At 43.9% G+C, this 12,614-nt stretch overlaps 1 protein-coding gene and 1 non-coding gene across 2 annotated transcripts in view; both read left to right on the top strand.

The window, feature by feature from the left end:
- Nucleotides 1–12,614, top strand: part of BFAR (bifunctional apoptosis regulator) — a 39,088-nt gene that overhangs the window by 5,722 nt on the left and 20,752 nt on the right. The window contains exon 2 of the mRNA XM_037742532.1: nt 6,504–6,839. Coding sequence (XP_037598460.1) covers nt 6,577–6,839 — 263 coding nt within the window. The 5' untranslated portion in view covers nt 6,504–6,576. The remainder of the gene's footprint in view (nt 1–6,503; nt 6,840–12,614) is intronic.
- Nucleotides 6,341–6,402, top strand: LOC119472903. Its single transcript, XR_005202079.1, has one exon. It is a non-coding gene; the product is annotated as a U7 small nuclear RNA (small nuclear RNA).

Raw genomic sequence — 12,614 nt, forward strand, 5'->3', positions numbered from 1 at the left:
TACTCAGGAGGCTGAGGCAGGAGAATTGCCTGAACCCAGGAGGCGGAGGTTGCGGTGAGCCGAGATCGCGCCATTCCACTCCAGCCTGGGTAACAAGAGCGGAACTCCGTCCCAAAAAAAAAAAAAAAAAAAAAAAAAAAAAGACTAAAAGTAGGCCAGTGTAGTGACTCACACCTGTAATTCCAGCACTTTGGGAGGCTGAGGTGGGTGGATCACCTGAGGTCAGGAGTTTGAGACCAGCCTGGGCAACATGGTGAAACCCCGTCTCTAGTAAAAATACAAAATTTAGCAGGGCATGGTGGCAGGTGCCTATAGTCCCAGCAACTCTGGAGGCTGAGACAAGAGGATCGCTTGAACTTGGGAGGCAGAGGTTGCTGTGAGCTGAGATCGTGCCACTGCACTCCAGCCTGGGTGATACAGTAAGACTCAGTCTCAATAAAATAAAATAAAATAAAATAAAAGGCTAAAAACAAACAAAACTCAATAGTTAAGGTGTGGATAACTTGGTAACTACTCATAGTTTTTGATAGCTATCTGAGTTGCTGAACATCTACAGTGTAGTCCAGGATGGGTCCTTGAATATACGCCACAAGAAAAATAAAGAGGACAGGCTCCAGAGAGAGCCAGGATAGTCCCCGCCCTCGTGTTACCCAACACCACTCAAGGCAGTGAATCACAGGGCTTCAAGGTCTAGGCAGCAAGTCAGTATCCAGAGGAGCTAGTCACCTTTGCCCTACTGGTTTTGACCCGGTCCAGAAAGAAAATCTAGCTGGAGTTTGAAAACACAATGTTTTAGACAGTAAGTGACTGGAAATGTTTCTCTTATATTAATGGGAGAGCCAGGTTTTGCTGCCTGCAGGAAGTACACAAATTGTATTGTTCTGTTTGAGGTTTCTGAACCTTGCCTTGCCAGAAGCAAGTTCTTTAGTTACATGCATCCCCGAGGGATTGTGTATGTTCCCAGCCCTTCCTTTTCTTTTAGCGATTTAAGGATCGTTATGCTTTGTCAGTTAGGCATGTCTTCGGGGAAAACAGAGAAGGTCATCTTGATGAGATATCTTGGAATTGTCCGAATCCTTGGAGATTTTTATGACAGTTGTTTCCAACCAGTTTTGCCAACAATGATAAGTAACGACCTGACATGAAATCAAGAGAGGAAAGCTCTGGTCAGACACACCTGTAACCCCAGCACTTTCAGAGGCCAAGGCAGGCAGATTGCTTGAGTTCAGGAGTTTAAGATCAGCCTGGGCAAAATAGCACAACCCCATCTCTGCACAAAACTAGTCCAGGCTACATAGGAGGCTAAGGCAGGAGGATCACATGAGCCTGGGGAGGTCGAGACTACAGTGAGCCATGATCTCACCACTGCACTCCAGCCTGGGCGACAGAGTGGGACCTATCTCCAAAAAAAAAAAAAAAAAAAAAAGGAGGGAAAAAATAAAAAAAAGACCCACAAAAAAACAAAAAAAAAAAAAAAAAAAAAAAAAAAGACAGAAAAAAAAAAAAAAAAAAAAAAAAAAAAGAGGGAGAGACAGAGGAAAGCTCTAAGCTAACAGAACTTCAAAAGCTAACTGGCCTAAAGCCAAGCTGCCTGGAAACAACCATATATCCATTAGTACACTTGGAAGAAGGCATCACATTATGGGACAGGGGATGAAACCTCAGGGGTCAGGCAGATAACAGAACTGGAAAGGACAGGCGAGAGAGGAATATAACAAGATGACGCTGGCATGGCTGCTGAGTTCCTTGGCTCGAGCTGATCTTGTCATGCACGATGCAATTCCAGCACTGCCAGATCTCCATTTTTGTTGTTGTTGTTGTTGTTGTGTTTTCCAAGAGAAGCCAGGAATCTAAATTTTTATGTCGAATCACTTTTTTTTTTTTTTTTTTTTTTTTTTTTTTTTTTTTTTTTGGTAAATGCTGGCACCACATTTAATTTAAAAGGAAAAGGGAAAAAAACACCAGGTGAAGGGAAGCCTGCCTGCAGGCCAGATGTTGCCCCAGTAGGGCCATGGCTGCTGGTGGTAAGACCGTTCTGGGACACAGAAGATGGATGATGATGATGATAATGGTGCATCACCGTCGTGAGGCTCACCTGCTTCCTTGTAATCACTGCAAGAGGCAGAAAGGTGTCGCACATTAAGACCCTCTTATCCCAATAGATCAACAGTATCTCTTAACTTCCTCTGGCCCCTTCTGAGAGCCTAATAAACCCTACAGACTACCTTCCAGAAACATACATATACCATACACAAACACAAGCGTGGCATGAAATTCGGACTTCCCGAGGCATCTCTCCAAACTCCGGTTGAAGACCCAACTTTTTCTTCAGAAACCTCAGCTCTTCAGAATGACTCAGTCCCTATGGGAACTCCAGAGGTTTTGCTGTTCTTTTCAGTTCTATGGTGTTCTATTGTTTGTAAACTGGTTTGTTTGCTGTTTTGTAGATTTTCCCAAACCCAGGCATTCTTCCCATTCGTTTTTGAACTAAGTGATTATTGCTTCTCCCTCCTCCTTTTGGCTAAGATCAAGTAAACTGGGTAATTAACAGTTGTAGTCCGGGCATGTTGGCTCACGCCTGTAATCCAAGCACTTTGGAGGCCAAGGCAGGCAGATCACCTGAGACTGCGAGTTCAAGACCAGCCTGACCAACATGGTGAAACCCTGTCTTTAAAAAGAAAAAAAACAGTTGTAATTTCCTGAACAGAAGTATATCCATATGAATGGAGCATGAGGGGTGGGAATAGAATGATTCTCCTCCTGGTAATCCTGTCCACTTCTGCTTCTACCCCCTTATCTTTCGAGCCTTTGAGACAGGGAAAACAGTGAAGACAACAGTAGCCTAGAGCTGCTTCTAACTGCCTGTAGGCTGCTGCTGAGAGCTAGCCGTGTTTCCTGAGAACAGCTGTAAACATTCTTAGGAGCTGGAAACCTTCTCAAAGAGGCCTTTAATTATTGCCAGTGCCGGAGGGTGTTTTTACCCAAATCAGAACACTACAGCTTGTAATTTTGGTGTCAGAACTAGATTTTATCCCTGAAGAGGCACTTCCTTCCTTTAAAAGTACTGCTTTTTGAAATTTGTGTAAGTAACCCAAATACATACAGGCAAGTATTATAACAGAAAAGATTCTTTGGTTTTGTTTGTGGATGTAGACCCTATCACTGTTAGCTTTAGCTTTTTGAATTTAGGGAGAAATGAAACTAGCAAAACTCCTCAAACTCCATGCAGTTTCTTCTCTTTTTTTTTTTTCTTTGAGACGGAGTCTCACTGTGTCACCCAGGCTGGAGTGCGATGGTGCGATTCTCATGCCTCAGCCTCCTGAGTAGCTAGGATTATAGGCACCCGCCACCACACCCAACTAATTTTTGTATTTTAGTAGAGGCAGGGTTTCATCATGTTGGCCAGGCTGGTCTCGAACTCCTGACCTCAGGTGATCCACCTGCCTCAGCCTCCAAAGTGCTGGGATTACAGGTGTGAGCCACTGTGCCTGGCCGATTACTCCCATCTTTACGATCATCTTTTACTGTGAATAGATTTATTAATTTAGTTATATTTTTTAAATTTATGTTTATCTTATCTTCACCTAATTATCTCTTTTTTTTCTTTAAGATGGGGTTTTACCATGTTGGTCAGGCTGGTCTTGAACTCGCGACCTCAGGTGATCCGCCCGCCGTGGCCTCCAAAGTGCCTGGATTACAGGCGTGAGCCACCACGCCCAGCCAAACCTAATTATTTTTTTATTGCTTAGACGAGTAATCTCCATTCCACTTTTAACATGGGACTTAAAATTTAGCTGTGTTTATTCCCGGAGTTGAAGCTCTCCCGCTGTGTTTAGCCACAAGTAAGATATTTTTTTTACAACTGTATGTATTTTTTTACAATTGTTATAAAAATCACGTTTCCGTTAAAAAACAACTAGCTAAATGCCAAAAACCAAAACCAAAACAAGTCACTCGTGATCCTCCCCAATTAAACACACCTACTACTAACTCTTTATCTTCCGTTCTCTGTTTCTAGATTTGTTTAAAATATGGTGTTTTTATTATGTAAAATTTTGTACCCTATGAAGGGCGATAAAATTCTCTAATTGCTGTATTTTAGAAATAAAGTGAATTGGGCCAGGCTCGGTTATTCACACCTGTAATCCCAGCACTTTGGGAAGCTGAGGCAGGCGGATCACCCAAAGTTAGGAGTTCAAGACCAATGTGACCAACATGGTTAAACCCTGTCTCTACTAAAAATAAAAAATTAGCCAGACGTGGTGGTGCATGCCTGTAATCCCAGCTACTGAGGAGGCTGAGGCAGGAGAACTGCTTGAACCTGGGAGGCAGAGGTTGCAGTGAGCTGAGATCCAGCTATTGCACTCCAGCCTGGGCAAGAAGAGAAAAACTCTGTCTCAAAAATAATAATAATAAATTAAAAGTAAAATAAAAGTCAATGCTACCATTTATGGTAGACTTACCATGTGCCAGGCTTTGTACTAGGCACTTGACTCACCCTCTCCGTTTTTTTTTTTTTTTTTGCTTGTCCAGAAACCCGGAGGCATTCTCTTATTTACTGCTGCAAACCTCCCACAGTGGTTAAGTACTATCACAGTCCCCCATGTATACACGAGCAGCTGAGGCTCACTGCTGGTAAATGGCAGAGGTGGGGTGAGAACCCAGGCAGCCCAGCTGAGAGACCTGTGTTCCTTACCACTGTGCCTCCAGAGCACAAAGTGTGAGCCCTTCCCTGCATGGTCAGTGAGTGCGATGGAAAGCGATTTTCTTTATTTTCCTTCACAATAGCAAGATTGAGAAACTCACCAGCAATAGTATGAATCTCATTTCTATAGCCCATATTCACACCATACAAATTCCGAGTAACTTTCCTTCACTGTCTCTAATCCTCACAAGAAATATTGATGGTTTCTGTACTGTGACCACCATTTCACAGTTGAAGAAACTTGATGGGAGAGCTCGAGTAACTTCTGCCCAGTCACAGAGCTAGTGACTTGGGGAGTTAAGAGTCTAACTCCAAGATCTTCTGTGTCATACTACCTCTCAAAAACAAACGAAAAAATCTATGACCCAGATAAAAACAAGAAGAGAATGGTCCTTTGTCATTTGCATATTAGTAATGTTAGCATGTTTCTGTGGCACCGAGCTGGCTGGATCTAGATGGCATGAGATGGATGTTTGGGTTGATTTGGGGGAAAAGGGTATTATTGAGCCATGGCAGATTTGGCCTAGCACAGCTGGAAAACAAATCTCTTCACTCGTTTCTTGGAATTGCTTCCATTAGAGCCTCTGAAGTCAAATATTTATAAAATATGATTGCCTAATGGGAAGGCAGATTTGTGTGCACAAAAAAAAGTGTTATTTACAGGAAGCATATCTGTTGTTACCAACCCCAGACATTTTGCCAGGCCAAGAAGCTGGTTTATTTAAAATCATACACCTGGAAAGGTATTTGGAAATTTAATTGAGGCCAGGCATGGTAGCTCACACTTGTAATCCCAGCATTTTGATAGGCCAAGGCCAGCAGATCACTTGAGGTCAGGAGTATGAGATCAGCCTGACCAACATGGTGAAAACCCATCTCTACTAAAAATACAAAAATTAAAGCCCCTTGCAGTGGCTCATACCTGTGATCCCAACACTTTGGGAGGCTGAAGAGGGTGGATCACCTGAGGTCAGGAGTTCAAGACCAGCCTGGCCAGCATGGCGAAAACCATCTACTAAAAATATAAAAATTAGCTGGGCCTGTGGCAGTCACCTGTAATCCCAGCTACTCGGGAGGCTGAGGCAGAATTGCTTGAACCCAGGAGGTGGAGGTTGATGTGAGCCAAGATCATGCCACTGCACTCCAGCCTGGGCGACAGAGTGAGACTCCGTCTCAAAAAAACAAAGGGAAATTTAATTGAGAATACTGAGACCAAGGAAATTTTATTTTCTAAGGAAATAGTGAAGGAGAAGGATTCAGAGTTCTCTGCCCACATCCTTCGAGTCTATTGAACCTTCTACTACGCGTGTCATTTTGCTTTACTGCTTTTGAAAAGTATAACAAATAGGCTAGAAATTCAGTGCCGATTATGTGCTTTATGGTATGTGGATTTTAATAAATTTGTCACATTTTAAAATTAGAGTTTCAGCCTGGGCAATGTGGTGAAACCACATCTTTACTAAAAATAGAAAAACTTAGCCAAGTGTAGTGGTACACACCTGTAGACCCAGCTACTCAGAAGGCTGAGGAGGAAGGATCATCTGAGCCTGGGGAGTCAAGGCTACAGTGAGCTGCGATTGCACCTCTGGACTCCAGCCTTGGTGAGAATTAATGAATTAATAAAAATTAGAGCTTTAGTATTACAACTCCTTCAGAATTTGTTTAGAAGTTTTTCTGGTTTCTATCAGAAAGCCTCCCATGCCCCCCCTAAAAAATTAGAGCTTTAATAGAATGACAATACTTTTATATTAACTACTCTTCAAACTATTTGCCTTATTTTTGTCACTTTTTTTTCTAGATTAATGATGTTTTACAGCAGTTTTCCACATCTGAAATTTTCTATGTCTGTGGATCCCAGAATTTGCTAAGAAATGGAGGAACCTCAGAAATGCTATCTGAACACAGTGGACCTTGAGAAAGATGACCCTCTCAAAAGCACCAGCCCTCAGATTTCTGTTAGTGAATTTTCTTGCCACTGCTGCTACGACATCCTGGTTAACCCCACCACCTTGAACTGTGGGCACAGCTTCTGCCGTCATTGCCTTGCTTTATGGTGGGCGTCTTCAAAGAAAACAGAATGTCCAGAATGCAGAGAAAAATGGGAAGGTTTCCCCAAAGTCAATATTCTCCTCAGGTAATGCTCAGCCTGTATTGTTAGCACAGACAGCCCATAAAATGTGGTTTCGCGCTTGTTTTGTTTTGAGTTGGAGTCTCGCTCTACCCCTTAGGCTGGAGTGCAGTGGCGTGATCTTGGCGGCTCACTGCAGCTTTTGCCTCCCGTGTTCAAGTGATTCTCCTTCTTCAGCCTCCTGAGTAGCTAGGATTATAGGATTACAGGCGCATGCCACCACACCTGGCTGATTTTTGTATTTTTAGTAGAGACAGGGTTTCACCATGTTGGCCAGGATGGTCTTGAATTCCTGACCTCATGATCCACCGCCTTGGCATCCCAAAGTGCTGGGATTACAGGCATGAACCACCATTCCCTGCCTGCTTTTTCTTTTCTTTTTTTTTTTTTAAGAGAAATGGGGTCTGACTATGTTGCCCAGGCTGGTCTCAAACTCCTCACCTCAAGTGATCCTCCCACTTCAGCCTCCCAAAGTGCTGGGATTACAGGCATGAACCACCATTCCCTGCCTGCTTTTTCTTTTCTTTTTTTTTTTTTAAGAGAAATGGGGTCTGACTATGTTGCCCAGGCTGGTCTCAAACTCCTCACCTCAAGTGATCCTCCCACTTCAGCCTCCCAAAGTGCTGGGATTACTTTGATGTGGGCCACCATGTCCGGCCAATGGGCTTGCTCTTATTGGGAGCAGCAGTGTTTGAAAGGTGACAGACTTGGAGATCACCTCCTTGGGGTCATAGTGGATCTGCTGGAATATGAATTAGGGAGCTCAAGGAGCTGGAAATCCAGACTCCCTTCCTCATAGGTGACCATGACTTTTTAAGTTGTTTATTATGAATGAAGGAAAGAAAGTCTGGTTAGCAGACCATTGCTTATGATCCTGTCATATAAAGGCCAGACAAGTGACGCACACCCATAATCCCAACATTTTGGGAAGCTGAGGCAGGAACATTGCTTGATACCAGGAATTTAAAAACAGCCTGGGCAACACGGTGAGTCCTCATCTTTACAGAAAGTTTTAAAAGTTAGCCAGGTGTGGTGGCACATGCCTGTTGTCCCAGCTATGCAGGTGGCTGAGGTGGGAGGATTGCTTCAACCTGGGAGGTAGAGGCTGCAGTGAGCCCACACCACTATACTCCAGCCTGGGCAACAGAGCAAGACCCTGTCTCAAAAAAAAAAAAAAAAAAAAGGAAAGAAAGCAAGCAAATGGTATAACTGTACTATACAATTGTGAATAACTGATTTGATGCTGATATTCATAATTTTTAACCTCAGTTCCAGTTATCGCATTAATAGAATTTCTCATGTATAACATCGCATTGCCAAAGCCACCTTTGAGATAGGTTGTTTTTTTCTGTTTCCTTGGCTGGTAATGTACCTGTGAAGTCTCTGAGGCTTAAATCCTCTTCCCCTCTTCTATTGTCTTAGCAATGCATGTGGCCTTCTTGATTTCAATGGAGTATTAGAAAGTTCCATGAACCCAACCTTTTCACTAAAGATGTGTTTACACTTTGTTCTTACCTGTCAGTCTTGCTTTAGCTGAAGGTTAAATTTAATCTTAAATTAGAGGAGGGTTCTTTGTATATAACTGAAAATAAAGAGCCCTACATTATAAGCTGATAGTCTTTCTCTTATTACTGAATTTTGCTTTCTTCCCTTCTTATAAATTGAATTTAACATAAGCGTGCTCTCTCTCTCTCTCTCTCTCTCTCTCTCTCTCTCCCCCTCCACACACACACACACACACACACACACACACACACACACTCACTCCCTCTCTCTCTCTCATTGTTTATATTCTTTAAGATGAAGTCTCTCTCTGTCGCCCAGGCTGGAGTCCAATGGTGCAATCTTGGCTCATTGCAACCTTCACCTCCTAGGTTCAAGTGATTCTCCTGCTTCAGCCTCCCGAGTAGCTGGGATTACAGGCGCCCACCACCACACCCAGCTAGTTTCTGGTTTTTGTTTTGGTTTTTTTTGAGACTGAGTTTTGCTCTTTTTTTTTAAAGATGGGGTTTCACCATGATGGCCAGGCTGATCTTGAACTCCTGACCTCAGATGTTCCACCCACCTCGGCCTCCCAAAGTGCTAGGATTACAGGCGTGAGCCACCGCGCCCGGCAAGTTTTGCTCTTGTTGCACAGGCTGGAGCGCAATGGTGCAATCTCGGCTTACTGCAGCCTCTGCCTTCTGGGTTCAAATGATTCTCTAGCCTCAGCCTCCCAAGTAGCTGGGATTGCAGGCATGTGCCACCACGCCCAGCTATTTTTTTTTTTTTTTGAAACAGAGTCTTACTCTGTCGCCAGGTGCCAGGCTGGAGTGCAGTGGCATAGTCTCGGCTCACTGCAACCTCCACCTCCTGGGTTCAAGCAGTTCCCCTGCCTCAGCCTCCCTAGTAGTTGGGACTACAGGCACGTGCCACCACACCCAGCTAATTTTTGTATTTTAGTAGAGACAGGTTTCACCATGTTGGCCAGGATGGTCTCCATCTCCTGACTTTGTGATCCGCCCTCCTCGGCCTTCCAAAGTGCTGGGATTGCAGGCATGAGCCGCCCTGCCTGGCCAGTTTTGTATTTTTAGTAGAGACGAGGTTTCTCCATTTTGGTCAAGCTGGTCTTGAACTCCCGACCTCAGGTGATCCATCTGCCTTGGCCCCACAAAGTGCTAAGATTACAGGCGTGAGCCACCTTACCTGGCCTAATTTTTGGATTTTTAGTAGAGACGGGGTTTCACCATTTTGGCTGGGCTGGTCTCAAACTCCTGACCTCAAGTGATCCGTCCATCTTGGCCTTCCAAAGGGCTAGGATTACAGGCGTGAACCACCGTGCCTGGCCTGGGCCCTTCTTTTAAAAATAGTGGAAAATTGGCTGGGCACGGTGGCGCACGCCTGTAATCCCAGCCTTTTAGGAGGCGAAGGCAGGTGAATCACGAGGTCAGGAGATCAAGACCATCCTGCCAGCATGGTGAAACCCTGTCTCTACTAAAAATACAAAAATTAGCGGGGTGTGGTGACACATATCTGTAATCCCAGCTACTCAGGAGGCTGATGCAGGAGTACTGCTTGAACCAGGGAGGCAAAGGTTGCAGTGAGCTGAGATCGCCCTGTGGCTCTCCAGCCTAGCAACAGAGGGAGACTCCTTTTCAAAAAAAAAAAAACTGGAAAATTACTAATAAAACTAAAGACCCCTTGACACCTCCTTTTCCCATCTTAGAATCCTTTCCTTCGTTTTTCCCCAGAGTAGTTTCAGTTATGACTTGGTTGTACTCTTGTTCAGATTTTTAAAAATACTTAAAAAAAAAAACAAAAACTTTTTAATAGAGATGAGGTCTCACTATGTTGCCTAGGCTGGTCTTCTGAACTCAAGTGATCCTCCTGCCTCAGCCTCTTACAGTGCTGGGATTACAGGCGTGAGTCACCACACCTGGCCTCAGATTTTAAAAAATACTCTTTTTTGAGACAGAGTCTCGTTCTATTGCCCAGGCCTGAGTGCAGTTGTGCAATTCCAGTTCACTACAGCCTCCTTCTCCCAGGTTCAAGCAATTCTCCTACCTCAGCCTCCCTAGTTGCTGGGATTACAGGTGCCCACCACCACGCCCAGTTGATTTTTGAATTTTTAGTAGAAACATGATCTCAGCTTACTGCAAACTCCACCTCCTTCAAGTGATTCTCATGTGTCAGCCTCCTCAGTAACTGGGATTACAGGCATGCTCCATTACGCCAGGCTAATTTTTGTATTTTTTAGTAGAGACGGGGTTTTGTCATGTTGGCCCAGCTGGTCCTGAACTCCTGGCCTCAAGTGATCCGCCTGCCTTGGCCGCCCAAGGTACTGGGATTATAGGTGTTAGCCACCGCACCCAGCCTGGCACATGTATGTTTAAAAGTATTTTTAAACCAGGCGCAGTGGCTCATGCCTGAAATCCCAGCACTTTGGGAGGCTGAGGTGGGCAGATTGCCAGAGCTCAGGGGTTTGATACCAGCCTGGGCACCATGGTGAAACCTTGTCTCTACTAAAATAAAAAATAAAAAATTAGCTGGGTGTGGTGGTGTGTGCCAGTGAGCCAAGATCAGGCCATTGCACTCCAGCCTGGGCAAGAAGAGAAAAACTCTGTCTCAAAAAACAAAAAAAGAAGAAAAAAGAAAAGAAAAGAAAAAGAAAAAAGAGAGAGAGAAAGTAATAGTAAAGAACCCAATAGATTGTTTCTAATTTTTTGCTTTTACCAACAGGACTATAATACATTTCTTGTCAATTCTCCTAGGGTAACTATATGTTATTAGATGTTGACTACCAGTTTTACAAACAACTGTCTTTTTTTTTTCTATTCTCCATAGGGATGCCATTGAAAAGTTATTTCCTGATGCCATTAGGATGAGACTTGAAGACATTCAGCAGAATAATAACATAGTCCAAAGTCTTGCAGCCTTTCAGAAATATGGAAACGATCAGATTCCTTTAGCTCCCAACACAGGCCGAGTGAATCAGCAGAGGGGAGGGGGATTTTTTTCTGGTGTGCTCACAGCTTTAACTGGAGTGGCAGTAAGTCAATCGCTGTGTTCCTCTGTGTCCCCCACACTTCACCCCCCAACCCCTGATTTCCACTGAAGTCATTTCTGTTGAAATCGCTTAAACAATTGATGTGACTGCATGTAATTCACTGTATACATTGAAATCTGCTGGGTTCTATGATTTCTTCAGGTATGTTGCTTACTCAGGTAGATCATTTAATAGTACCTAGTAAATGGAGAAAGGTGGTAGAGCTGGAATTCAAGACCAAGTCTGGCTTGGTAATAAAATCTTTTTTTTTTTCTTTTTGAGACAGAGTCTTGCTCTGTCGCCCAGGCTGGAGTGCAATGGTGCAATCTAGGTAAAAGTGTTCTCTTAGGGTGATGAAAATGTTCTAAAACCAGCTCTGGTGATGATTATACATTTTTGTGAACACGTTAAAAACCATGGATTCTGTACTTCAAATGTGTGGATTTTATGTGGATTACGTCATTTCTCTTTTTTTTTTTTCTTTTTTTTTTTTTTTTTAAATAGAGACAAGTTTTCACCGTGTTGGCCAAGATGGTCTCCATCTCCTGATGTCATGATCCGCCCGCCTCGGCCTCCCAAAGTGCTGGGATTACAGGCGTGAGCCACCGTTTTTTGTTTTATTTTGTTTTTTATATGAATTCTTGCCCTGTTGCCTAGACTGGAGTTCAGTGGCATCATCTTGGCTCACTGCAGCCTCCACCTCCTGGGTTCAAGCGTTTTTCCTGCCTCAGCTTCCCTAGTAGCTGGGATTACAGGCATGTGTCACCACACCCAGCGAATTTTTGTATTTTTAGTAGAGATGGGATTTCACCATGTTGGTCAGGCTGGTCTGGAACTGCTGACCTCGAGTGATCCACCTGCCTTGGACTCCCAAAGTGCCGGGATTATAGTGATGAGCCATTGTGCCCTGCCTTCCTTGGTAATACAATCTTAAGAACATACCAGTTAACTAAATTCCATTGTGAAGACTTTTTTCTTTCAAAGTTCTATGCATAAAAAATCTAAATGTTTTTCCAGTAGAAAAGACACGAGTCAGTTATGTTGAGCAAGTTGATGGAGTCAAGGCGCCAGCTGCTCCCAGGCGCCTGAGATGAGTCCTGTTCTCACCTCTGTACCCTCGCTGCCGAGCAATCAGCAGAGAGAAGTACCCAAGGAGAGCTGTGCTCCCCAATTCTCTGTGGCAGTGATGTTGCCCTGCTTCTGTGTGCAGACTCCAAGTCATTCCCTAAGAGCTCAGACTCTTCCTTTCCCTGCCT

The sequence above is a fragment of the Cebus imitator genome, unplaced genomic scaffold (assembly GCF_001604975.1).
Source record: "Cebus imitator isolate Cc_AM_T3 unplaced genomic scaffold, Cebus_imitator-1.0 Scaffold122, whole genome shotgun sequence".
NCBI classification, from domain to species: Eukaryota; Metazoa; Chordata; class Mammalia; order Primates; family Cebidae; genus Cebus; species Cebus imitator.